This window comes from Chinchilla lanigera, unplaced genomic scaffold (assembly GCF_000276665.1).
Source record: "Chinchilla lanigera isolate Chin_1 unplaced genomic scaffold, ChiLan1.0 scaffold00069, whole genome shotgun sequence".
Classification (NCBI taxonomy): Eukaryota; Metazoa; Chordata; class Mammalia; order Rodentia; family Chinchillidae; genus Chinchilla; species Chinchilla lanigera.
The window spans coordinates 2144016-2167941 of record NW_004955470.1 but is presented as its reverse complement, the minus strand read 5'-3'; the positions used below and the strand labels follow the sequence as shown (position 1 = coordinate 2167941).

Sequence of the window (23926 nt, the reverse complement as noted above, 5' to 3'; positions counted from 1 at the left end):
CGCCCCGGCGGGTGGCGCAGCGCGGACGGGTGGGCGCGCAGGAGGGAATCGCGCTGGCCGGCGCGCGGCAGCCCGAAGTCTTCGGCCGGGAGGAAAGAAGGAGCCGGGTCTGGTCCGGAACGAACCGAGAACTTTCCCGGGGACCCTGGTGCGTGGCTGCGCCGCGCTCCGGCCGGATGGTAGCGAGCCGCAGACCCGGTATGCTCAGGAACAGCCGCCCAGCGAGGGAGCTGGTGTCGCCGTTCGGGGTCGCGATCGATGGGGCAGGGCCGGGAGGACGCCGCGTAGGCTGCCCCCACTCGGCCCTGTGGGCAGTGTTGGTCCCTCCTCCCCGGGGGGCCACCCGAGGCGGCGGCCGGGACGGGAGCGCTCCTGTCGTTCCTGTCGGGGCAGAACGGGCTGCGCCGTGCTGGCGCGGCGTCCAGTTTTTATCTCGAGACCCCCAGGTGTTGTCGCGGGCGTTACAGCAGGACAGCGGATTGAGAAGTGAAGGCCGGGAAGGCAGGTTCCATTCCGAGTCCTTAGCTTACTTGGAGGGGGAGTGGTGGTTGTTGAACTTAAAGCAGCCCGAAGAAGCTCGCCAGGCTTTGCCCAAAAGAAAAAATAAACAAGGGGGCGGGGAGGAATAAATAAACACATGCCAGGTATTTTCCCTTCAGCATGTGGTTTCTGTCTTTTCTGATCACGAACCTAGTTGACTAATATTTGCCTTTTATACTCCAAGGTGTCTTTTAAAAATACCTGAAAAGTTCAGTTTATGGTCAAGCAGCTTATTTTATTCCTTCGGGATCTTCCCTTTGAAGCCTTAGTTGCTCAAAGGAAGAATTCTTAAACCCTGAATTCTCCCCGTGCACGTTAAATTACATAAGCAATTTATAATTTGAGGCAACATAGCAATTTGAAACAAATAATGGAGCCAAAACCAAGCAAAGAACTGAGGCCATTCTGTTCTCCACCCTGTCATCACCAAATCCTCAAAAATCCCTCGGAGTTTCTGCCAGACCCTTTTCTCATAATCTGGTGCAAATCTGGTCTATCTTGCTGTCAGTGATGGCTGTTCGTAAATAGTCTTGGAGACAGGGTGTAAAAATTATAGGAAAGGGAACAGGAACTATAGTTTTTGTTTAAGATGTTTAAAATTCAAGTGTTTCCATTTTCTTTTTTTCTTTTTTTCTGTTTTTTTGGTTTTTCTCCGGTACTGGGAACGAACTCATGACCTTACGCTTGCCAGGCAGGCGCTTTTGCCGCTGAGCTAAATCCCCAGCCCCCAGCTAAATCCCCAGCCCCCTCCATTTTCTAAATTTTTAAAAAGCTGTAATAAAGAACTTTTGTAACTGATAGAGTTTTAAAACTCAGGTAATCATAAGTGTTTTAAAATCCACCGAGCAGGAATGAAACGTTTCTCCAGTTTTCCTTCTAATTTATGCTTTGTATCCTGAAATGTGCCTTTGAGATGTCTGTGTTTGGTCTTAGTTTGCGAAAGTCTTCCAGGATAAAAATCTCATTTTTCTCTCAGTGCTGGAAATCGAACCCAGGAGGGCCTCTTGCATGTCAGGCAAGCGCTCTACCACTGACCTATACCCTCAGCCGGGTGATGGGAATCTCACTGGCAGAATTAGAATAGAGATAAGAGTGCTGTCGAAAAAAATTAAAAATAGAAATTAGATTCTTAGATTCTGTATAGTTTTGAGTTTTTCATATTGCATACAGTGCGGCTGAATGATTTGCTGACCAAATAGGAAAGACAGGGTGTGAATATGTGTAGAGTCTACATTGTAGAAAAATGGATCAGTAGTTAAAATTTAAGCACCACTTTTCTCCTCTACCACGCATACACATAAACAGCTCCTCACAAAGACACACAGGAGGGAAACTGCAGCCACAGGTTCATTTCAAAGCTTTCCAACTCTTCCTTTCTTCTGGGTCTCTGATGGGGGCGCCAGTGAGCAGCAAATGGAGACACAGGGTACCTAAAGAGGACCAGAGAGAGAAGGTGGGGGAGGAGAAATAGGAAAGTGGATTAAAGTCAGGACTTTATTAGCCCATGATAAAACTGTTATCCCCTTAGAGTAAACTGGGCTTTTAAAATGGTTAATGTTAACGTTTCTCTTCCAAATGGATACTGTAATATGTATTCCGATACCTTGTAAATATTTTTTAAGGAGAAGCTTGAGTTGTTACTGGTAAACTTTATTACAATGGCTTCAGAAATGCTTTGGCTGGCACACACCTGTAATCCCTCAGCCTCTGGGAGGCTGAGGCGGGAGGATGGAAAGTTTGAGCCCAGCCTGGGCAATTTAGCAAGACTGTCTCAAAAAATAAAAAAGAGGTGGGGATGCAGCTTAGTGCAAAGACCCTGGGTTTAATCCCCAGTACAACAAAACAGTACAATATACCTTGGGCGACTTAAAGATAAAAAGTAAAAAAATAACAGCAACAAAACAGGGGTGGGAGATGAGACTGTAACTTAGTGTGAAGACCCTGGGTTCAAATCCCAGCACCTTGGGGGTTAAAGAGATAGGACTATTTTTGGAAATAAGCAGAGCATTTATTTTTATTTTTATTTTTATTTTTTTGAGGCAGAGTTTTGCTGTGCAACCCAGGCTGGCTTCAAACTTGTAGTTCTCCTGCCTCGACTTCCAAGTGCTGGGATTACAGGTTTGAGCCATCACACCAAGCCAACAGGTCCTATTTTTAATGAACAGATGAATTTTTAAACGTTATTCTGATCCATTTTCTTAATATGTTGAGATGAACACAGTTTTTTTTTAATTAACCATAATTTAAATCTTGGTGGGTGTTTGTTTTTGTTTTTATTTTGAGGGTAAAGGAATACTAGGCAAGCACCCTAATACAGAACTGCACCCCAGCCCTAATCTTGTTTTTTTTTTTTTTTTGCAATAATTTCCAGAGATTCCCTGGAGAAGGGCCAGTGGGTTACTAGTGCTGCTGACTTGGGAACAGGCTGCCAGGTAGAAAAAGAGCCAAGACTGAACACACATGTACCCCAGCTACTTCCCACATTCTAACCAGAGTGAGAGTTTTGAAAACGAATCTGATTGTGTTGGCCCCTCTGTTAAATATCCTCCAGTAGCTTCCCTTTCCTCACCAGATTTTGCTGATACTGACCAGGTCCCCTTCCCTTTTTGACTCACTTCTAGTCATTTCCCCCTTTCCTGCTCCTCCAGCCACCTGCCTGTCTTCCTTCTACTGTCTTTGTTCCTGCATATGGAACCCTCTGTCCCCCCCATCCTGGATCCTTTGGAGTTCAGCTCAGATGTTTTCCTGAGAGCGCTCCCACCCTCAGCCACTGCTATGGCCACTGCCCCGCCCCCCCTTAGGAGTAATTTCCTGGTGACACTTCTCAGTACCTGATCTGTTCCTACTTTTTAGTGGCTTCTCCTCCACTGTCCCCCTCTGCGCTCAGTCCCACGCATCTCTTCAAGGCTTCTTTCCCTTCTTTCTTCCCACTGGCTTTTCCAACAACAGAATTGCTGCAGCTCTCAACCTTAAACATTTTGGCTTGATTGATAGAAAATCTTTTTTTGTTGTTGTTGCAGCGCCCAAATGATTTCATTACTGGAGAAATTAGGAAATTAAAAGAAGTTAGATTCTGAGATGACACAAACCCCAAACACATCGATACTCTCCTTAACTATTCCAACTAGGAAAAAAGTCAAAAGCTGATGAGGGAGTATGAAAAAGAGAGTTTTAACATTCCTTGGCAAGGGGCACCGGGACCTGAATGCCTAGACTTTGACCCGAGGTCACTAGTTTATTGTAACCCGAAGCGCATGGCTCTGGGTTGGTGTACAACGTCGCAAAGGAGGCTGATGAATACAAACACGGAGAAAGAGGGCTCCCCACGCGCACTCCTTGGGACTGCAGTGAAAGCATTAACAGTTCTGACCTCTGTGGGCCTTGGGGAAGCGTTGACTCTCGGGACTTCCCGTTTATTTTTGGTGCAGTGGGATGCTTTTTCATAGAACTGTTGAGAAGGATAACATGAGCTCTGAGCACAAGGAAAATGCTGGAAAAATACTAGCCGTGATTACCAATGGTTCCCTTCTGTGCTTCTGAAGTCAAATCTGGGAGTGATCCTTGCTCCTGAACAAAAGCACTTTAGGTTACGTTTCCTAGAAGTTTGATGAGCAGAACCCACACAGGGTTTGGCAATTCCCGGAGCCTGGCCCTACCCTTCCCGTACCTTGCCTTGCTGAAATCAGACTTGATGCACTGCAGGAACAGCTGCCTGTCCTGTGGTTCTCGGGAAGGTATGGAAATGAAGTCCAGTTCCTGCCCAACTTTTCCCACATTGCTACTCCGGAGTGGCTGTGTGTTTGGTTTTGTGTTTGTTTTGATTTTGGTGGGCATCCAAGTCATGCCTTTCCTTTTTACCAGCTCCCACTAGGTTTTCCAAATGAAGTCTTGTGGCTCCAGCAGAGAGAGAATGAGCATTGTGCTATGCGAGTGTGCTCGGGGTGGGCAGTGAGCCCAGAGGCACTTCTGGCGGCAGGTGCTAGCCGAGCCCTTGGGGGACACTGGGCAAAGCTCTGACTCCTCTTCCCTGGAACGCTGGGCGTTTGCTCACCTCTTTTCGGAGGAGATAAACCTGTTCCCTCTCATCACTCCCCCTTGTGCCTGCTCTTCTTCCTCCTGCCAACTACTGATCCTGCAGCCTGGCTCGGTGGAGTGTTTCGTAAGGATCTCTGGGTCTCTTTTGGAAAATAGGAATATTGAGAGTACCTGCCAGCCAGGCTTTCTGAGCTTTCATTTTCTTTGTCTAAACTGTGGCTATTATACTGGGTGGGAAGTTTGTTTGTTTGTTTTGGCTTCCTTTGAGATAAGGTCTCCCTTTGTAGTTTAGGCTGACCTTGAATTCACAGTGATCCTTCTGCCTCAGCCTCCCAAGTGCTGGGATGACAGGCATACGCCATCATGCCTGGCTTGGGTGGGAGGTTTTTAACCATAACGATGGCCCTGTGGCCCACACCTTGGCCCCAACAGCACTCTGGGTAGCTTCATTCCACTTTCTGGGTTCTGTGGCGGGGCAGGATCCAGTGGGTGTGGCGGTGTGTGACGTACTGAGCTCCAAACCCAGGTCTCCTCGGCAGGCTGCGCTTAAAGTGATAAAAAAAGAAAGGGTGATCTGATCTTCCGCATCTCACTGAGATTTCTGAAGTATGTTCTTCCTTCTTGCCTACTTAGTTCACCCACCGCCAGTGCTTCCGCCAACTGATGGTCAAATAGATTTCCCATGAATCTTGAGGGTGGCGGGGTAGGAGAGGGGGCAGAGGGAGAGAGGAAAGAGAGAACACAGATACGTTGGTTTTTATGTTTAGACCAAGATCACGTGTGAGAAGTTTTACATCAAAAGCTAAGGAGAGATTTAAGCTTGGAGAAAATCCATTTCTACCTTGTAAGCTCAGTGTGTGGATTTTGTGGCAGTCGGTCTCATGCTTGTGTGTTCCTCCTCGTCCTCAGTCAGGGCCTTCCAGAAGCTTCTCAGTTGCTCGCTTCAACGATCTAAGCTTCTGTGGAGTGGGCCATGGCCAAGGAAGATGTGGTCACACAGGGTGAGCGCCCCACCAAGCCCACCCCAGCAGGGCCCGTCCTAGGCACCCGGGCCTCAGTTGGCTCGGAATCAGGCAGATGCTTTCTGTCAGAGCCCTTTACTCTGGAAATGGCTTTTTCTCTGGGGCTCTAGTTACCTCAGCATTGGAAGACAGTAAACATCTTAGAATTTGCCTGCTCTAAGCCTTGTTTATCTTGGTGAAGAGGTTGTTGAGCTGTTTTAAGCCTTACAGACTTCTTCTTGAAGCTGTTAAATCGTTTTTCGCCAAGAGCCGCTGGCTTTCTGACTTAAGACGAGACTCAGACCCTCTGGAAGTTGCTTCCCAGACCGCCTAGCTGACGGCTCTGGGGAGCTGCTGAATATTCATCACGCCCAGCACTGCCTTATCTGAGGGCGGCTTTTCCACACAGGAAGTGAAACCCGCCCTAAGTCTTTGACAATTCTGGCACGTGATTTGTGTGGATGGAAACAATATTCTGTGCAAGTTTTGGAACAAAGGAAAAGAGAAAAGGAAAGAAAGACGCTCATGAGATTTAGCGTTAGTTAAGAATCATAACCACTTTGGGAGGCCAAAGAGGTAGGTCCTCCTCCCTGCTCGGATATTAATTTGCACAGACAGCTGGAACGTGGGGCCTCATCTTTCCGAGACCCCATTTATCAAACCTGAAGAGGAGAGAGGGTGGGGCTCCTTCTCACAGGGAGGCCCTGGACACAGTGCCCTGAGCCCTGTTCCTGATTCCGGTTGTGAACTGCGTCAAGTGTCAGCCTGACGAGGGACACAGGCTGAGTGCAGAGTGTGTCCTTAAACATGAGTTACGACAGTGGGTTCTTTACTTTGGGCAGCTGCTGCCTGTGCCCCAGTGAAGAGTCCCCTCCAGCTCTCTCTGGAGCAATGGGACGGTCTGAAAACACAGAAATGTCCTGAAGATACTGCACCACCGCACACGGTTTATAACCTGTAAAACCTGCTGGGAGCGTAGCCTCTTGGGTTCTGGGAGGCAGGGAGACAGAAATCCTTCCTGGGGTAGATGGAGTGGGCATGGCCCCCGGGAGAACAGAGCCTTCAGGCTCTAAGGAGAACAAGTTTTTTTTTTTTTTTGGAGGAAGCTAGGAGTCAAACCCAGGGTGTGCTGTATTTGAGGCAAGTGCTCTACCCACGGAGCTACATGCCGGGTCCCAGGAACGATGTCATTTTAAGTAGTCTGTTAATCCAAGCATAAGGTGCAATTTTATATTTGGAGATGTTAAAAAGTATTTTGTTACATACATCATAGATGGTGAAATTCCTAAGTATTGGGCCGGGAGGATGAGGAGACAGACAGCTCCCAGGCCAGGGACCTACAAAGCCTTTTCAAAACCCAGAAGCCCAGGCCCCACTCGGGACCTGGGGACCCGATGTGCAGGGGTGTGGCCCTGCCCAGCGTGTTTCCAGGACAGCTGTGTCGTGCCTCATCACACACCATGGGGCCAGTGTGTCTGATGGCCGATGCTTAGGGAGGACCGGGGCCCCACCTCACCTCCTCCCTTCCCAGAAGGGCTGTTTAGCCAAAGCTGGCCGTCCAGGGGGAAATAAGATAGCTGCGTGTCCCCAGGAAGGTCTTGGGGAGAGGACTGAGTGCTTTTGGCTGCTCGGGCTGGGTACCCTTGCAGTTTCAGGAAGGGAGGGAGGGTCCTGGGGTGCAGCTTCTCATCTACGCCAGTTCAGGTGGTGGTACCACCTATTCAGAGGGACCAACCGGCAAATATCAAAGCCTGACTTTCTCTCTTCACCACTACCGTTTTTCTTCCTCACCGGCTCTTTGTCGTTTGTACTCAGCTCTTGTTATAAAATACTTGGGCTGCGCACAAGGATAGAGCGGGTGATAAGACCCAGTCAGCATAGAAGTCAGAAATCAGCAACAGAGTGAAGGTCCCCTTGCTCCCTCTGTTCCCACTCGCTCACCCCATGCAGAGAAAACGGCCACCCAGCACTGGGCGTTTTCATCCCCAGGCAGCTTTATCCTTTGGCCACACGTGGCTGTGTTGGTACCGCTCTGCGGTATCGCCTTGTCCCATGTCATTCAGGGTTTCCATTTGGCTGCATATAGTAGGAAACCTCATTTGGTGGCTTCACCAGGCTGAGTGGAGACAGTGGCTCCCTGGTGGAATCAAGGGCCTGGCTGTTCACCTCTGCTCTCCGCAGTGAAGGGTTTTAGAGTTCATTGTCTCAATGTGGCTGCTGTATCTCCAGACATTTCATTTGTGTTTCAGGCAGAGAGAAGCCAGGACAAAAAATGATCTCATATCAGCTGAGTTAGTCCTTTTTATTGAGAAGGTGATAGTTCCATGTGAAGCTCCGTGCCGTAGACTTGGGCTTACATTTCTCTGGTTATGCTAGGAAGTGTAGCAAATCCAACGCATGAGCGGGGCAGTCTGCCAACCTAAGGCGGAATGGATAGTGGGACAGGGTGCTATTATTAAATTTTACATGGAAAAGGTGCTTTCTTTTTCAACTTGTTTTTTCACTCTGTTCACTAGATTCGTTTAGTTTAAAAAGTGTAGAACTGGTTCGTTTATCTTCATAGGCAAATATGTAAATATACCGTAGTTTTTTTTAAACCCAACTTTTTTTTTTTTCCCAGTACTGGGAATTGAATCCAGGGCCTTCATGCTGAGCTACATCATCAGCCCTTTTTTTTCAGCTTTAATTTTGAGGCAGAGTCTTGCCAAGTTGCTCGGGCTAGGCTTAAACTTGGGATCCTCCTGCCTCAGCCTCCTAGAGTGCTAAGATCACAGGTGTCTTAGTCATGTTCCTGTCCCCGGGGTAAATACCCAGTACCCACAACCAAAAGCAAGAGTGGTTTACTCTGGCTCATGACCTCAGTCCATGGTCAGCCGGCTCCCAGGCAGACCGGCACAAAGGGGCTGTGAGGAAGGAAGCTGCGGCCTCGTGGTGTCTGGGAGGCGGGGAGCAGGGGAGAGGCCAGGAGAGGGGAGATGCACACCTCTCCAGGTCGCAGCCCTAGGAACACGTGGGCCCTCTTCTGAGCAGGCCCCACTTCCCAACATGAAGCCAGCTATAGCTCCCCTGGCTTTGCAGTGACGTCCAGATAGAAAGCATCACTCGGGCAGGCGCCTCCACACAGCTGTCCAGTCTCTTCTTGATGGACATTTAGGTCTTCCTAATTTTTAAAAGCCAGGGTGAGTGTGGATGTGAGCATTCTTCTTAATGTTTTCCTTACAGAAGTTTCCCTTGTAGTAGAATGCACAGACTTTCAGTGTGCAGTTTTTGCTTGTTTCTTCAGACAGGATCTCCCTACGTAGTTCAGCCTGGTTTTGAACTCACTCTGTAGCCCAGTCTGGCCTCACACTCATGCGATCCTCCTGCCTTGGCCTCCTGAATCTGGGATTACAGATGTGTGCCACCACGCCTCCCGTAGGGTGGAGTTTGGTGAATTCTGAACCCTGCACATGGCAAAACCACTATCAGGGTCAAGATGACGCCTAACCTGTGTGTCTCCCTTCAGGCAGCACATGCAAGCCTTCAGGGCAGAGATGCTCAGGTGCAGATAGAGCGCGTGCAGTTCTGGCCTCCTGCACCTGCTGCAGGCAAACAGGGAGGATGCACTGTGGGCCATCTAGCCTGAGAGTTTCCTCGGAGGGAACCCTGGACACTCCGGGAGTACTCTCGAGGGCACGCTGGAGCTGGCTGAGACCACAAGGGCCCATTCACTCGCACACTGCTGCCCTTGACATGTTCCACCCTCAGCAGCATCGGCTGGGGCCAGGAGCTGGGGTCTCCATGACAGCAAGGTGACCGTGGGTGCCACTGTGAGGAGCCAGCGGGACCCGGGCCAGGGCTAGACCTGTGAGTGTCAGCATCCCCCTTCGGGAACTGGGGACAGCAACACTGCTTTCACAGAGGAGGGGAGCATGTGTACACGTTCTGGGCCTTTGCCTCTTGCCCCGTAGAAGATAAGGAACAGACTGATTCCCCTGGACTTACATGGGGTTCACACAAAAACAAACCTATCATAAGGTGAAAGTAACACTAACTGAGAATGCATGTAACCGCCTGGATGCCTATAGAGGAACCGTGAGCGTGGCAGTCACGGGAAGCTGCAGGTCCTCATGAAAGAAGATCACGCTGCCTCTTAACATTGGGGAAAACCAACATTCAAAGTTAGACCTGAGGTTTCTCCCCAGTGTGTGCCCCGCTTCCCCCATCATAAGCTTGAACCCTCAGGAGTCAGGATGGGCAGCGCCGTCTCTCAGGTCTGAAAAGAAGTTGTGTGGACTTGGTGTTGGTTCTTCTTTCTCCAGTGGGACCATCTGGGCCAGATTTGTTTTGCGGGAGTTTTTAAAATTATGAATTGAACTTCCTTAGTAGTGACAGGGTTATTCACATTATCTATTTCGCATGAAGTTGTGGTAGCTCTTGTTTCTCAAGGATTTAGTTCATTTCCTCTATGTTCCTAGGTTTGTGTGTAGAGTTATTCATAGTATTCATTGTGTGTGTGTGTGTGTGTGTGTGTGTGTGTGTGTTACTGGAAATTGAAGCCAGGGCTTTCCCACCGAGCTATGTCTTCAGTCCTTTTTTATTTTTTATTTTGAGACAGGGTCTTGCTAAGTCACTAAATTGCCCAGGCTGGGGTTAAACTTGCAATCCTCCTGCATCAGCCTCCCAGAGTGCCAGGTTTACAGGCATGCGCCACCATGCCTGGCTACTATTCACTTATGGTCCTTTAGATGTCTACAGATTCTTGTGTGATAGCTTCTTTGCATTCTTAATATTTGTAATTTTTGTCTTCTCTTTTTTTCGTGTCAGTCTTGATGGAAACTTGTCAATTATATTGATCAGCTCTGTTTCATGGGTTCTCTACTATTTTCTTTTCAATATCATGCCTTCTATTTATTATTTTCTTCCTTCTGCTTGTTTTGGGTTTGTTTTGCTTCTTTTGTATGCTTTGAACTTGAATAAATGATCTGAGATTTCTTCTCTTCTCTAATATATTCCATTAGTACTATAACTTTCCCCCTTAACACTACTTTAGCCACATACCACAAATTTGGTATGTTATATTTTTATTTTCATTCAGCCGATGCACTTTTAAAAATTTCTCCTGGAGGCTTCTTTGATCCATGGATTATTTAGACATTTACTTTATAAATATTTGGAAAATTTCATGTTACCTTTCTGTTATTAATTTGCAGTTATCTTCATTGTGTTTGGAGAATATAAGCTATATGATTTCCTTTCTTTTAAATTTGTTAAGATTTGCTCTATGGCCCAAGATACTGCTTATTTGTGTTGGTTTCCTGTTATTATTTGGAAAGAATGCATATTCTGTGTTGTGGGGTGGTCTGTTCTACACAGGTAGATTATTTTCACTGGCTGTGTTGTTGTCGTTCTTCCATGTCGTCAATTGTTTTTTAGTTATTCTGTGATTGCTGAGAGAGAAGTGTTATAGTCTCCAGCTATAGTTGTTGATTTATGTGCTTATTTCAGTTCCTTCTGTTTTTGCTTACATATTTTGCAGTTCTTTGCTTGGGTCTATGGTTATTTAGGGTTTCTGTGTTTACTTGATGGATTGACTCTTTGTTTTTGTTTTGTTTTGTTTTGTTTTTCTTCCGGTACCAGGAATCGAACTTACGACCTTGCATTTGCCAGGCAGGAGCTGTGCCGCTGAGCTAAATCCCCAGCCCCTGCATTGACTGTTTGTTCATTATGTAATGTGGCTCGCTGAAGTCTACTTTATCTGATAATAATGTGTGATAGGTATATAGTACATCTGCTTCTATCCTTTTGCTTTTAGTTTGCCTATATAATTATATTTGGAGTGCATTTTTTTTAATGCCAGATAATTGGGTCATGTTTTTTAATCTACTTTGCCAGTCTGTTTTGATAGGTGTGTTTAGATTATTACATTTAATGCAATTACTGGTATGTTAGGTGCCAGTTAACTTGCCATTTTAAATGAAATATAGAATCCCCAGCTATTTTTAAATCTCTTTATCCCATTTATAATGCAATTGTCTTCCATATTTTATCTTCTAGTGTAGAACCACATCAGTGTTACAATGTTTCTTCAACTATCAGACATAATTTAGAAAACTCAGGAGGAGGAACTTCAATTGTATTTGTTAATATTGTAGCTGTTTTCCCGCCCTGCTGATATTTCATCCTTCATTCTTTTATTGCTCCCTGTGTGTTTAGACAGTTTCCTTTAGCTCTTCTTTTTTAGGGGAAAGAGGTTAGGTTTTTTTGAGGTGGAATCTCTGTGTAATTCAGGACACCTTGAGTGTGCTGTGTAGCTTGGGCTAGCCGTGAACTTTTGATACTCCTGCCTCAGCCTCTCAAGTGCTGACGTTACAAACGTGCCCCACACCTGGCTCATCTGATACTATTTTCCATGGCATTTCTGACGCATTTTGAGTTGCCAGTTGTTTTATTCCAGCGCTTGAGAAGCATTGTGTCCTGCCCCTCTTTTCTGTCCTCTGTGGTTTCTAAGGAGAGATACACTACCATTCAGTTTCTTTCTCCCTATAAGTAACGTGTTGTTTAACTCTTAGGGCTTCTAAAATGCTTTCTTTGCCTTTAACTTTCAAATGGTTGATGATGATATATGTTTGTGTTTGGAGGATTTCTCCTATCTGAGATTGATTCACATTCTTGCATCTGTAAGTTAGTGTCTTCATAGCTTCTAGCCATTATTTCTCCACGCACTCTTTAGCCCTCTTTCTCTCCTTCCCGTATGACAGTAGCAGGACTGTTAGCTCTTCACTAATAATCCCACAGGCCTCAGAAATGTTGTCTGTCTGTCTGCTGTCTATGTGTTTGTCTGTCTCCTTTTTTCTGATCTCTTTTCCCTTCTTTGTTCAGGTTGGATAATTTTCTGTTGTTCCATTTTCCAGCAGCACACAGACGTTTTTCTGTACAGCGTCCTTCTTCTGTTGAACCCAGGCAGTGAGTTTTTTATTTTGGTCATTGTATTTTTCAGTTCCAAAATTCCCATCTGGTTCTCATAGCTTCTGTTTATTTACTGAGACTCTCTGCTGCTTTGCTGAGGCTTTCTCTTTTTGCTTGTGTTTTAGGCACATGTATGACTGCTCCTTGCAGAATTTTTATGATTATATCTTGAAAGGCTTTTTCAGGTAGTTCTGTCATTGTGGTGTTGGTATTTTGTTTGCTTGGAGGTAGGAATTTTTTATTGAAATCTAGACATGTGGGGTATTATGTTATAAGCCTGTGGGTCTGATTTAGATCTCTTTTCTCTGGTTTTCTCTGAATTGCTCTGGTGGAGATAGGTCTGCTGCCCTGTTACTGCCTGGCGGGGTCCAGTTCTGTATCTTCCCACTGGGGGCGGAAGCTCTTTGATCCTGATATCTCCCTTGATGGAAGGTTAGAAGCACCTCATTTCTTGTTCCATCTGACACTGGGGAGGGAGGGATGGCCCTGCTGCTTTGTAGTGAAAGCTTTTAAGTCTTCTAGCCTCTGATTCCACCCCAGTGTGGAAGAAGAGGGGTGCTTCATTGCTTTGCTAAGGCATACATATAACATGACATTTACCATCTTAAGCATGCTTATGTGTGCGGTTCAGTGGAATTAAATACAGGGCAAAACTGAAACTCTATACCCATTAAGTAACAACTGCCCTTCCCCCTCCAAACAAGCCCTTGCAACCACCGTACTATTTTCTGTCTGTATTATTTTGACTGCCCTAAGTCTTGCAGAGTGTTTTAAATGTTTGTTTCAGCTAGGCGCGGTGCTGCACACCTGTAAACCCTGCCCTCTGGAAGGATAAAGAAGGAGAATTGCAAAGTTGTGCCCAGCCTGGACAACTTAGAAGCTTAATAAGACCCTGTCTCAAATTTTACAAAAAGGGGCTGGGGATGTAGCTCAGTGCAAAGACTCTGGGTTCAGCCCCCAGTGCTCCCCTCAAAGGTTCATTTTCTATGTGGTGTCCAATTTGTTTAAATATACTCAGTGGAAAAAACAGAGAGGAGCACGTACACCTTGTTTTTAAAGAATTTGGAGAATTCTTGCCCTCCTTCCCTTAGCAAAGACTTGGACAGACCACTCATGAACCCAAGGGGTCTGGTCTTTCAGAGATAGTCACACTTGACAAGGAAATACCTTTCTTTCTTTAAAGAATGACCTTTTAGTCATAGGAACTCAGGACTCAGTGGGCTGCAGGGCATGTTTTGGGAGCACGATGAAAGAATTAGTCCTGGAGACTGAGAGTCTCTCCTGGGTCTTACGCAGCTGCATCTGGACTTTGGAGGAGAATCCACCTTAGACCTCTGGAAGGAAACACTGTTTCATGACCCTGGCCAGAAAGTGTTGCTGCAGAGCCACTCTGCTAACGGGGAACCAGAAGGAAACCCTTGGTTAAGTCAACACTATATGTTCGAATTTCACTTGGAGGGGCTAAGTCAGCATAATTGGTTCCATATGTCTGGCCTTGCCCCTCCAGGCATGACTAGCTGCACCTTTGAAACAAGATAGATCAGGTGTTTTATATTATGGAAACAATCACTGCCATTCAGTGCATGTCTGTGCCTGCTGGACGCTGTGCAGTGTTTTACCTGCAGTCCTCACCTCCGATCTCTGAGAGGAGAAGGTGTTAACTATCTCTCTGTTCAGACGAGGGGCCTTGTCTGGATGGACAGATGATCTGCACAAGGTCATGTGTGGCTAAGCTGGGGCTAAAGCTGCCCCTGTGACTCCAGAGTTCTTGTTCTGACTTCCTCCTCCTACAGCCCCTTCTCCCAAGGCACATGCAGTCAAACCTGGGCCCTCTGGACCCTCAGGACAGCACCCCCAAAGCAGGGCAATTTGCTCCTTCACCTCTGTTCTCTAGAGCTGGAATCTGACCCTGACTGCATGTTAGAATCACCAGAAGAGATTTTTTTTTTTTTTAAATCTTAGGACCCAAGCTGCACTGTAGACTAATGAACTCAATCTCTGGGTGAGATCCGGGCACCAAAGGCTTACAGAGCTTTCCTGGGAGAATCCGCAGGGCTTGAGAGCACGGTGGGAGAGCTGGAAGAGGCTGACACAGAGGCACGATCTGATTCTGCAATGTTCTTTCTGGTTGCATTGCTGCGCGCCCCATCCCCCTGGAAGGAACATGAGTATTGCTGTCTGCTTGGAAAGCTTCTTCTTCTTTTGCAAAGCACTTCTGCCAAGAAAAAGCCAAATGCCCATATCAAAAAGTGAAGGGCAGGGTTGGGGCGATCGTGAGACCCTTGCTGAAGAATGTACTCAATGCCAAGGAGAGGGGCACATTTTACAATTTAATTAGAGCAAAAGGAATGTGTGGGGGCTGGGGCAGCAGGGTAGTCACCCTGATAAGCCTTTGTGTCCTGCTCAGAGATCCAAGCCCCTTCAGACCCTCCCAGGCGGGACTCAGCGAGGCTGTCTAGCTTGGCTGTTGTGCTGGGATCCCTTTGCTCCTCCAGAGCCGCACTTTGTCCCAAACTAAGCAGCCTGGGGGTCTGACCTGTGACGCAGTGGTCCCCAGTGAACTCTGTGGACCTTGCTGCAGCTGGTTTCATGTGCCACACAATCTGAAATTTAAGCATAAATCGGTGTCCTGCTTTTTACCCAGTAGCCCTGTGCCGGCTGGGGCCCGTGTACAAAGTCTGAACCTGCCACCACCATGCTTGACTGGCCACTTCACTTCCTTTCTGCTGTCAGTGGGACTTTCTCTGCAGCACCGCAGCTGTGACCTCTTGGACCTCTTGGGCCATATGTGGTCCCTGACCACTTACTCTCCTTCCTTTGCCCTAAGCCCCAGCCGTGTTCGTTCCAGGTTTCACTCAAGGTCAGGATCTTCCTTGGCAGGGCATCGCTGTCCCTGTGCATACAGACAGCTCAGAAGTCCCTTTCACCCTGCAGATGGCATCAGCTTGTTTGTTTGTTTTGTTTTTTGGGGACAGGGTTTTGCTATGCAGTTCAGGCTGGCTTTGGACTCAGTTTGTAGCCCAGGCTGGCCTCGAACTCTTGGGGATCCTTCTGCTCAGCCTCCGGAGTGCTAGGATTACAGGTGTGCACCACCGTGCCCGGCCTGGCATTTTTTCCAAGCTTTCTGAGGCCGGCTGCTACAGTAAAGTTAATGATTACCAGGTACAGTTTAGGGCTGGTTTATCCAGCCCGGTGATTTCTGGTTGAAAGTTACTTTTTCCTCTCCCTGAGGCACATTACCACTCTTTATCAGGGCAGGAGCCTTTGAGTTGCAAAATTCAGGCTATACCAAGTAGAACATTTTTTGTTCTTGTCCTAACCTGGGCAGCAAGGAAGCTACCAAGGAGCACAGTTCAAAAATACCCATCTGGGGGTGCATATAGAATGGGTGGTATGGTAATCTGGGGTCAGCCCTTCCTCCTGGGGAGTATAGGGGTGCAGGGGTGCACGCCAGTGTGTAATCAACAAACCCACCCCAGGAGGAAGGCTTTCTCCTGCCAATTGCAGTTTGTTCAAATCCCACCCACAGCGAGGCCACCCGGAAACCTGCACGTGCCTGGGCAAAGCGCACCGTCCTGGCGGCCTGTCTACACTCCATGTGCCCACACATGCTCACGAGTGCTCTGTGTGGTGAGAAGCAGACCCCTGCCAGCACCCGCTGGGTCCTCACTCTTGCAGTTGCCTTTGAGTCTCCTGATTTGGAGGCTGAACTTCAGCGAGCTCGGTTGAGAAGGAGGGTATCTCCTAGGCTGGCCCTAGAGGTTCACTCTTGCTCTGTCCCTGGGCTCCCCTGTCCTTCCCAGTTCCACGGGATTGAGAAGCGGGATGGTGGCACGCAGTGCCTGAGGGTGCAGCAGCCTCTGTCGGCCTGCAGGGCCGTCCGGGTTGGTCCTCTTCCCCCAGACCAGAGGGGCTCCAGGGCCGGGAGGTGCTTGCTACCTTCACGCCCACTGCCTTGTGATTTCAGCTTTCTTTGTGCACCTTGGACTGTGATCACAAGGCTGCAAGAACATCAGAAGGAGCTCGTGTTAGGAAAGACAGAGCCAGCCCCAGAGAGAAAGAGAGATTCCGGGGTGCCAAGAGCCCTGCGCTTGACAAGTGCAGATTTGCTTTCCCTCCTGCTCAAGGCTGGCAGTTACTTTGCTCCAGCGTCTCTATTCCCCCTGCATTGTCTGAGTTGGACACCGCTGATTAGCCCCAGCCTCCTTCCCACAAAAAATGCTCTCATCTGGCATCAGAAATTCCTGCTTTTAGCCAGGCGTGATGGTGCATGTCTATAATCCCAGCCGTCTGGATGGCTGAGGCAGTAGGGCTCCAAATTCCAGCTGGCAGTTCAGTAATTTAGCAAGACCCTGTCTCAAAATTAAAAAAAAATTTTTTTAAGAACTAGGGATGTAGCTCAGTGTAAAGGCCTTGAGTTCATTCCATAGTACTGAAGGGAAGGAAGGAAGGAAAGGAGGAAGAGAGGGAGGGAAGAGAGGGAAAAGGAGGGGAGGGGAGAATAAGGGAAGGGAAGGGAGGGGAGGGGAGAGGAGAGGAGAGGAGAGGAAGCCACTCCCACTTCCGGTGGCCAGTAGGCCAAAATTTAGAGGAAAGCCAGTAACAGTTATCTCAGTAACTCTCTCAGTCCTGTGCAAACCACATCATGCCTCCCTCCCTTCCTTCCTTTCTCCCTCTCTCCCTTTCTCCCTCTCTCCCTCTCTCTCTCTGTCTCTCTCTCTTCCTCCTTCTGGAGTATGTTGATGGCCTGATCCACGCCAAGGTCCTCTTTTCCTCTGGGGGTCCAGACAGGTTAAAGGGCTTTCTGAGGCTGTGCCTTGAAGCAGTGAGTTGCCAGTGGGCCCCAGCTTCCAATTGCAGATGGCTGGCTAACCACGGAGCAGCACTGCCCACCAGCCTATCTGCCTTCACACTCTGTGGTCAGCAAATATTCGTGGATGTAAGAGTGGGATGCACTGGCTGGTCACACAGGAAATGGGTTCTTTACTTGTACCCCCGCATCAACCAACTTTGAGTCTAAGAGACCCGTTATTCAGATTCCCCAGGGTCTGAGCCCCTGCAGCTGTGTCCTCTTTCTACTGCTGTTCCCTTTCCAGCTACACAGTGTCCTCACCTGGACCACCTCTGCCCTGCTTGCCCTTTTGAGCTCTGTGCACAGCACACCATGCGTTCCATAGGTGTTTACTACATATCGGCTCCACGCCCTGCGTGACCCAGGGTTGACAGGATGCCACCTCCAGCCTCTGAGGAAGCTACAGACAAATGCGTTCAGAAGAACAAGGCAGACTCACACAGGAAGTGGACAGTGCCCCCAGCCATATACTCAGGATGATTGTGGATCGTGTCTCTGTGCTGGGCACTGGCAGCAGGTGATAGGGACAAACTCCCTAACTTTAAGAAGCTGAGATCTGGAACCTAGTCAGCAGCTGAATGGTGAGTGCAAACAGGAAGCAGATGGTAGGGGCGGTTCCTTGCCCAACTCTGGAACTGGGTGGGACTGAATGGCCTCGGAGTTGGCAATTGCAGCTGCTGGAACAGCTGGGCAGCTACTCTTGGGCCTGAGTGATCCAGAGTCTACGTACCCGAAGCTGCTTGGCGGCGTTTACCGTGAGAAATCAAACATCCCACCTTGGCTGCTTCCTCAGTCCACACAACAGAACATCCTTGGAAGAAGGGATGTGATGCTAATCTTGACTATTAGCTTGGTTGGCTTAAGAGACACTGAAGAGATTAATAAAGCATGCTCCTGGGTATGTCTGGGTGTGTCATGGGGGCATGACCTTGGGGATTATATCTGGTCCCTGGCCTTTGTCTCTCTGGCATCTTGCTTGCTCTGTTTCCTAGCTGCGATGAGGTGAGCAGCACTTTTTCTGCCATGTCCTTCCACCGTGATGTTTCTTCCTTGGAGCCAGCCTGCCATGGACTGAACCCTGTGAGACTGACCCCAAGTAAACCTCTCCTCCATAGGTTGTCTATCTCAGGTATTTTGTCCCAGCAGTGGGAAGCTGAACAATATATAGGGAAAGTGCAAAATGGACAGTTTTTAAAAAATTAATTTTATGGGTACATTTTAGATATACATAATGATAACATTCATCATATGGAATTTGTACTTCTAATGATATATCTTAATTCTTTTTCACTTTTCTCTCTCCTCCCTTCAGCCCCTCTTCCCCTCCTTATTTACAAAAGCTTTGTTTCCATTTTTTCCTTCTATTCTCTTTTTTCCTTTTCCTCTCCTTTCTTCCTCCAACCCTTCCTTATTTCCCCTTCCCATTTGAACATTTTCTTCCTATTTCACAATATCTGATTATACATTTTGGTCCTCATTTACACTTTTGGTTTCTCATACCAGAGAAATAATGTGATATTTACACGTGTGTGTCTGATTTATTTCACTTATGAGTATGGCCTCCAGATACATCTGTTTACCTAGAAATGTCTCAAGTTTATCCTTCTTCATGACAGAGTAGTACTCCATTGTATTAAAAAACCATATCTTCTTTATCCACTCATTCATCAGATAATCAGTATTTGGGCTATTTCCAAGATTTAGCTATTACACACTGTGCTGCTATAAACATGGGTATGTGTATATTACTGTGGTATGATGCTTTTAATTTTTTCAGGAAGATACCAAGAAGAGGAATAGCTAGGTCAAATGGGACCTCTAATCCTAGTTTTTTGAGGACTCTCCACACTAATTTCCACAATGGTTGCACAAGTCTACACTCCCACCAGCAGTGGAGAAGGGTTTCTTCTTCCCCACAACCCTGCCAGCATTTGTTACTGGTTGATTTGTTGGTAATAGCCATTCTTTCTGGAGTGAGATAGAATCTCAGTGTTGTTTTAATTTGCATCTCATGAATGACTAATGATGTTGAATATCTTTTCATATATTTATTTGCCATTTCTAGTTCTTCATCTGAGAAGAGTGTATTCACTTCAGATGCCTGTTCTTGGACTGAGTCTTTAAATTTGAAGGATCTGATTTTTTCTGAGTTCTTTATATGTTCTAGATATTAGTCCTTTATCTGAGGAACAGCTGCCAAAATTTTTTTACCACACTGTAGATTGTCTCTTCACTCTGTTGGTGGGTTTCTTTTGCTGTGCTTTTTAATAGGATTTTAATAAGCTTTTTAATAGGATGAGATGTCAGTTATTGATTGTTTGTGATATTTCCTTTGCAGTTGGGGTTTTGTTCATAAACTCTTTGCCTACACTGATGTCTTCAAGAGTTCTACCTGTTCTGTCTCCCAGCAGATTGAATGTTTCTGCTGGGAATGAATCTTTGATTCATTTTGATTTTAGTTTAGTGCATGGTGAGAGACATGGGTCTAGTTTTAGTCTTCAGCATGTGGAAAGCCAATTTCCCCAGCACCATTTATTAAAGAGGGTATCTTTCTTCCAGGGAAGGCATTAGACTCTTCCAATTAGACCCATTAGATCTTAGGCATTTGCCAAAGATAAGGTGTCTGAGTGTGTTTGGAGTTGTTTCTGCATCTTCTAATCTGTTCCACTGATCCTCAGTTCTGTTTTTCACCAGTACGATGCTGTTTTTATCATAGTAGCTTTGTAGTCTGATTTAAAGTCAAGGATTGTGATGTCCCCTGCCTTGCCTTTGTTGCCCAAAGCTGCTTTTGCTATTCTAGATCTTTTCTGGTTTCAGATGAGTTTTAGGATTATTTTCTCTAATTCTGGGAGGTATACTATTAGTAATTTTTTTGGGATTGTATTAAATCTGTATAGCAATTTTGGAAATATGGCCATTTCAGTATGTTGGTTTTTCCTACCCAAGAACAAGGTATATCTTTCTATTTTCTGATATCCTCTTTGATCTCCTTATTCAGAGTACTGTAGTTTTCAATGTAAAGGTCTTTTACATTCTTCATTAGGTTGATTCCTAAGTATTTCATTTTTTTAGATACTATCATGAAAGGTGTGGTTTACCTAATCTCTCTCTCAGTGATTTTGTTATTTGTGTATAGAAATATTGGTTTGTTTTGTTTTTGTTTTTTTTTTCTTTTCTTTTCTTTTTGTTTCTTTGAGGCAGGGCCTCACTATGTAGCCCAACCTGGCCTTGAACTTGGGGCCGTCCTCCTGATTCAGCCTCCAAAGTGCTGGGATTATAGGCATGTGCCACCACGCCCAGCAATGCTATTGATTTTTGAGTGTTGACTTTGTATCTAGCTATGATACTGAATTTAGTTATTAAGTCTAAAAGTCTTTTGGTGGAATTTTTGGGATCTTCCATGTAGATTATCATGTCATCGGCACATAATAATTTAACTTCTTCATTTCCTATCTGTATTCTTTATTTCTTTCTCTTGTCTAATTGCTCTGGCTAATGTTTCCAGAACTATATTCCACCACTATATGGTGATAGTGGACATCTTTGTCTTAATCCTGATTTTAGAGTAAAAGCTTTGTTTTGTCTGTTAATATGATGTTAGCTGTTGGTTTGTCATAGATTACTTTGATCAGATTGAAATAAAGATCACCTATTCCAATTTTCTGTAGTTTTCTTTTTTATCATGAATGAGTGTTAGACTTTGTCAGATGCTTTTTCCGCATCTGTTGAGATGATCATATGGCTTTTGTCCTTGGTTCTGTTAATATGGTGTGTTACATTTATTGATTTGCATGTATTGAACTATCCTTGCATCCCTGGGATGAATCCTACTTGGTCGTGATGATATGCTACATCTTGTTTGCTAGTATCTTTTTCTGTTTATGTTCATTAGAGAGACTGGCCTTAGTTCTCTTTTTTGGTTGGATCCTACTCTGGTTTTGGTATGAGGATAATACTTGCTAGGGACAGTTTCTTATACATTCCACCCAAATTACAACCAGAGGCAGCCCACATTTCCACATGTGCTGTATGGAAAGAACCAAGTTTACATGCAGTCTGTGGTGCGGGTTTTAATACATCTCTCAACTGACTCAACGTTCTTTAACAGTTGTCTTCAAAATGACCATGATCAAACAGCCCCACAACATTTACTTTTATTATTTTGAGTTAATAGGGACTTGTTAATGATGACTGAAAAAGCTTTGCTACACAACCAAATCTATTTGTCTGATCTCATTCTTCACCATCCTGCCACCAAAATACTTTTGAAAGTATTCCAGGTCTGTGGGGGCTGAAGACGGTAAGGTGCGTGACAGAGCCCAAGTAGCTGTTAAAAATTAGCAACTTAAGATGTATTTTCAAATTCATCATTGCCCTGATCTTGGGTTCCAAAACCTCGGAATGGTTTCAGTCTTCCATAGTGAGGTTATGCATTGCACACTCTGGAGCACCATTTGCACAGGTGACAGTATGAATGATGAGACCCCCTGAATTTTTGCCGTGTGAATCCACCAATGCCAAGGGCCCCAGCCTGCAATATCAACCCGTGCAAATCACAGTTCTCAAGTGTTGGGCAATGCTATGTTTCTAATAACTCACAATAAAATGAGAGAATAATAAAAAATATGTGTTTAAATTTTTTATAACAAACTTTTGCTAACTGTAGAAGTAGAAAGCTGTAATGTTAAATTAATAGTAAATTAAGCAAACCAAGGGAAATAGTAGTTGTTTCCCCCACTTCCACTTTCTGCCTTCTGAGAAAGGGAAAAAAATGATTGTTTGGACAAAAGCCCTGACCCCTGAGTTTTGTGGAGCTTGGTGGTTGGGACGAAGGGAAAGATGTTCTTGCCGGTTCTAGGGAAGCTCTGACTTTCCTCTGAAGGTCCAGTCCCGGAGTCAGCCGACACCAAGTGCCCATTCAGCATTCAGATTTACAGTGTGCCAGAACATAGGTGTCATAAAAATGTGAAACTCAAAGAAAAGCCATAGGGTTGAGGTTTAAATACACAGTTCCTGGGGGAAAGGGAGGTGGGGCTGTAAACCAGGGGACAGAGGCAGTGGGTGCGCCTTGCGCCTTACGCCTTACGGGGGAGTACAAGCCCGGGAGACAGACATGGCCTGGAGCGAAGCTTCCCCGATGTGGTTTTGATTTTTCAAACGCTTCTTCTGTGATGTGAGCTTACTTTTTAAAATTTTATTTTACTTTATTTATTTTTTTTTTGAGCGGGAGGGTTGAAAGCAGCCTGTCCCTCTTTGGTGGGTCTGGTGCTTAGGTGCGTATGGGGACTTCAGGGAAAGTCCTTCTGGCCATTTGCTGCACTCCCCAGGTGCTGCATTGGGAGTGCAAAGCCACGCATTTTGCGGGGGTCATTTCCTGAGACTCCTGATTAACATGCCCAGGATAAATACATGTTTCCAGCCCCTGGCTGACGCATGAAAGCACACAGCAACCCTCACTCCCCACGACCTGAGGCCTCAGGTTCTCACAGTGAAGGCGCCTGTGCTCCATCCGACCTTCGCCCTCCCTCCTTGCCAAAGGCACAGCCCTGAGAGGGCCTGGAGGGAGCAGCGGTGCGGAGGGTAAAAGCTGACTGAGAGGCCCTGGGGGAGCCCTGGCCACTTTTAAGGGGTTTGTATAGGCCGGGGTGCCAAAGCTCACAGGAAGTTGGAGGAAAAATTCCCAGGTCTCTCCATTCTGCCCTTGATTCCCTTGCTTTTATCTGTCATTAGCCATTTAGGTGCTTGGCTGAACACTTATGCTAAAAATTCTTTTTTAGGTATCAGTCAGCTAAGTGTCCTGGGCTGTTAGTCACCACTTCTAGCATAATCCAAAGCAGGGACCAGCCACACACTCACACACACTCACACACACACTCATACACACTCATACACACATACACGCACACACGCACGGCTGAAAGTACAACTAATATGAGCGTATATTTTTAGAAATACTTGTGGGCCAGCTGAAATAAAAACATTTTTCTGGTTCATTCCAGCAGGCAGGCATTTGCTGGAAGCTCCAAGTCTGGAACATATTTTTTTGTGGACACAAAAATTGTAAATTATCTCCCTGAGTCTAGCAAGGCAGCCTTTTCAAGACTACTGGCCAAATGTGTGGCAGAGTCTGTGACCGAGCAGATGTAAGGAAAGTGATCTTAGGTTTTTCCTGTGCTGTCCCCTTTCTATTGAACTGGGTGTGCAGGACGTGAGATGAGGCACCATTTACAAGTTTTAAATTTTATTGGTATATTTATTTCTCAGTGGCAGGGATTTTTGTTCGTTTGTTTGTTTTGGTACTGGGAATCAAACTCATAACCTCAGGCTTGTCAGGCAAGCACTTATGCCACTGAGCTATATCCCTGGTCCCCGATGGTAGGAACTTTAATCCTTCAGCATTTAGCGGGAGGCAAGTGAACAGGTGAACAAACGTGCGAGTGTGTTTGTCGGAGGTGTGTGCTAAACGGATTCTGTTCATCTTCTCTAGGGGTACTGAGGATCTCAGCTTCCCCTCTGTCGTGGCCTAAGCAGTTGAGGACCTACTTGTGAA

At 46.3% G+C, this 23926-nt stretch overlaps 1 protein-coding gene across 2 annotated transcripts in view; it reads left to right on the top strand.

Annotated features, from left to right (window-relative positions):
- The first annotated feature begins 32 nt into the window (after positions 1-32).
- Positions 33-23926, top strand: part of Mertk (MER proto-oncogene, tyrosine kinase) — a 102442-nt gene continuing 78548 nt past the window's right edge. The window contains exon 1 of one of the 2 annotated variants that reach the window (XM_005400610.2): positions 33-198. In XM_005400610.2, coding sequence (XP_005400667.2) covers positions 177-198 — 22 coding nt within the window. In that variant the 5' untranslated portion in view covers positions 33-176. Of the gene's footprint in view, positions 199-2606; positions 2686-23926 lie in introns of those variants that run through there. The other variant, XM_013522752.1, reaches the window with a different exon arrangement.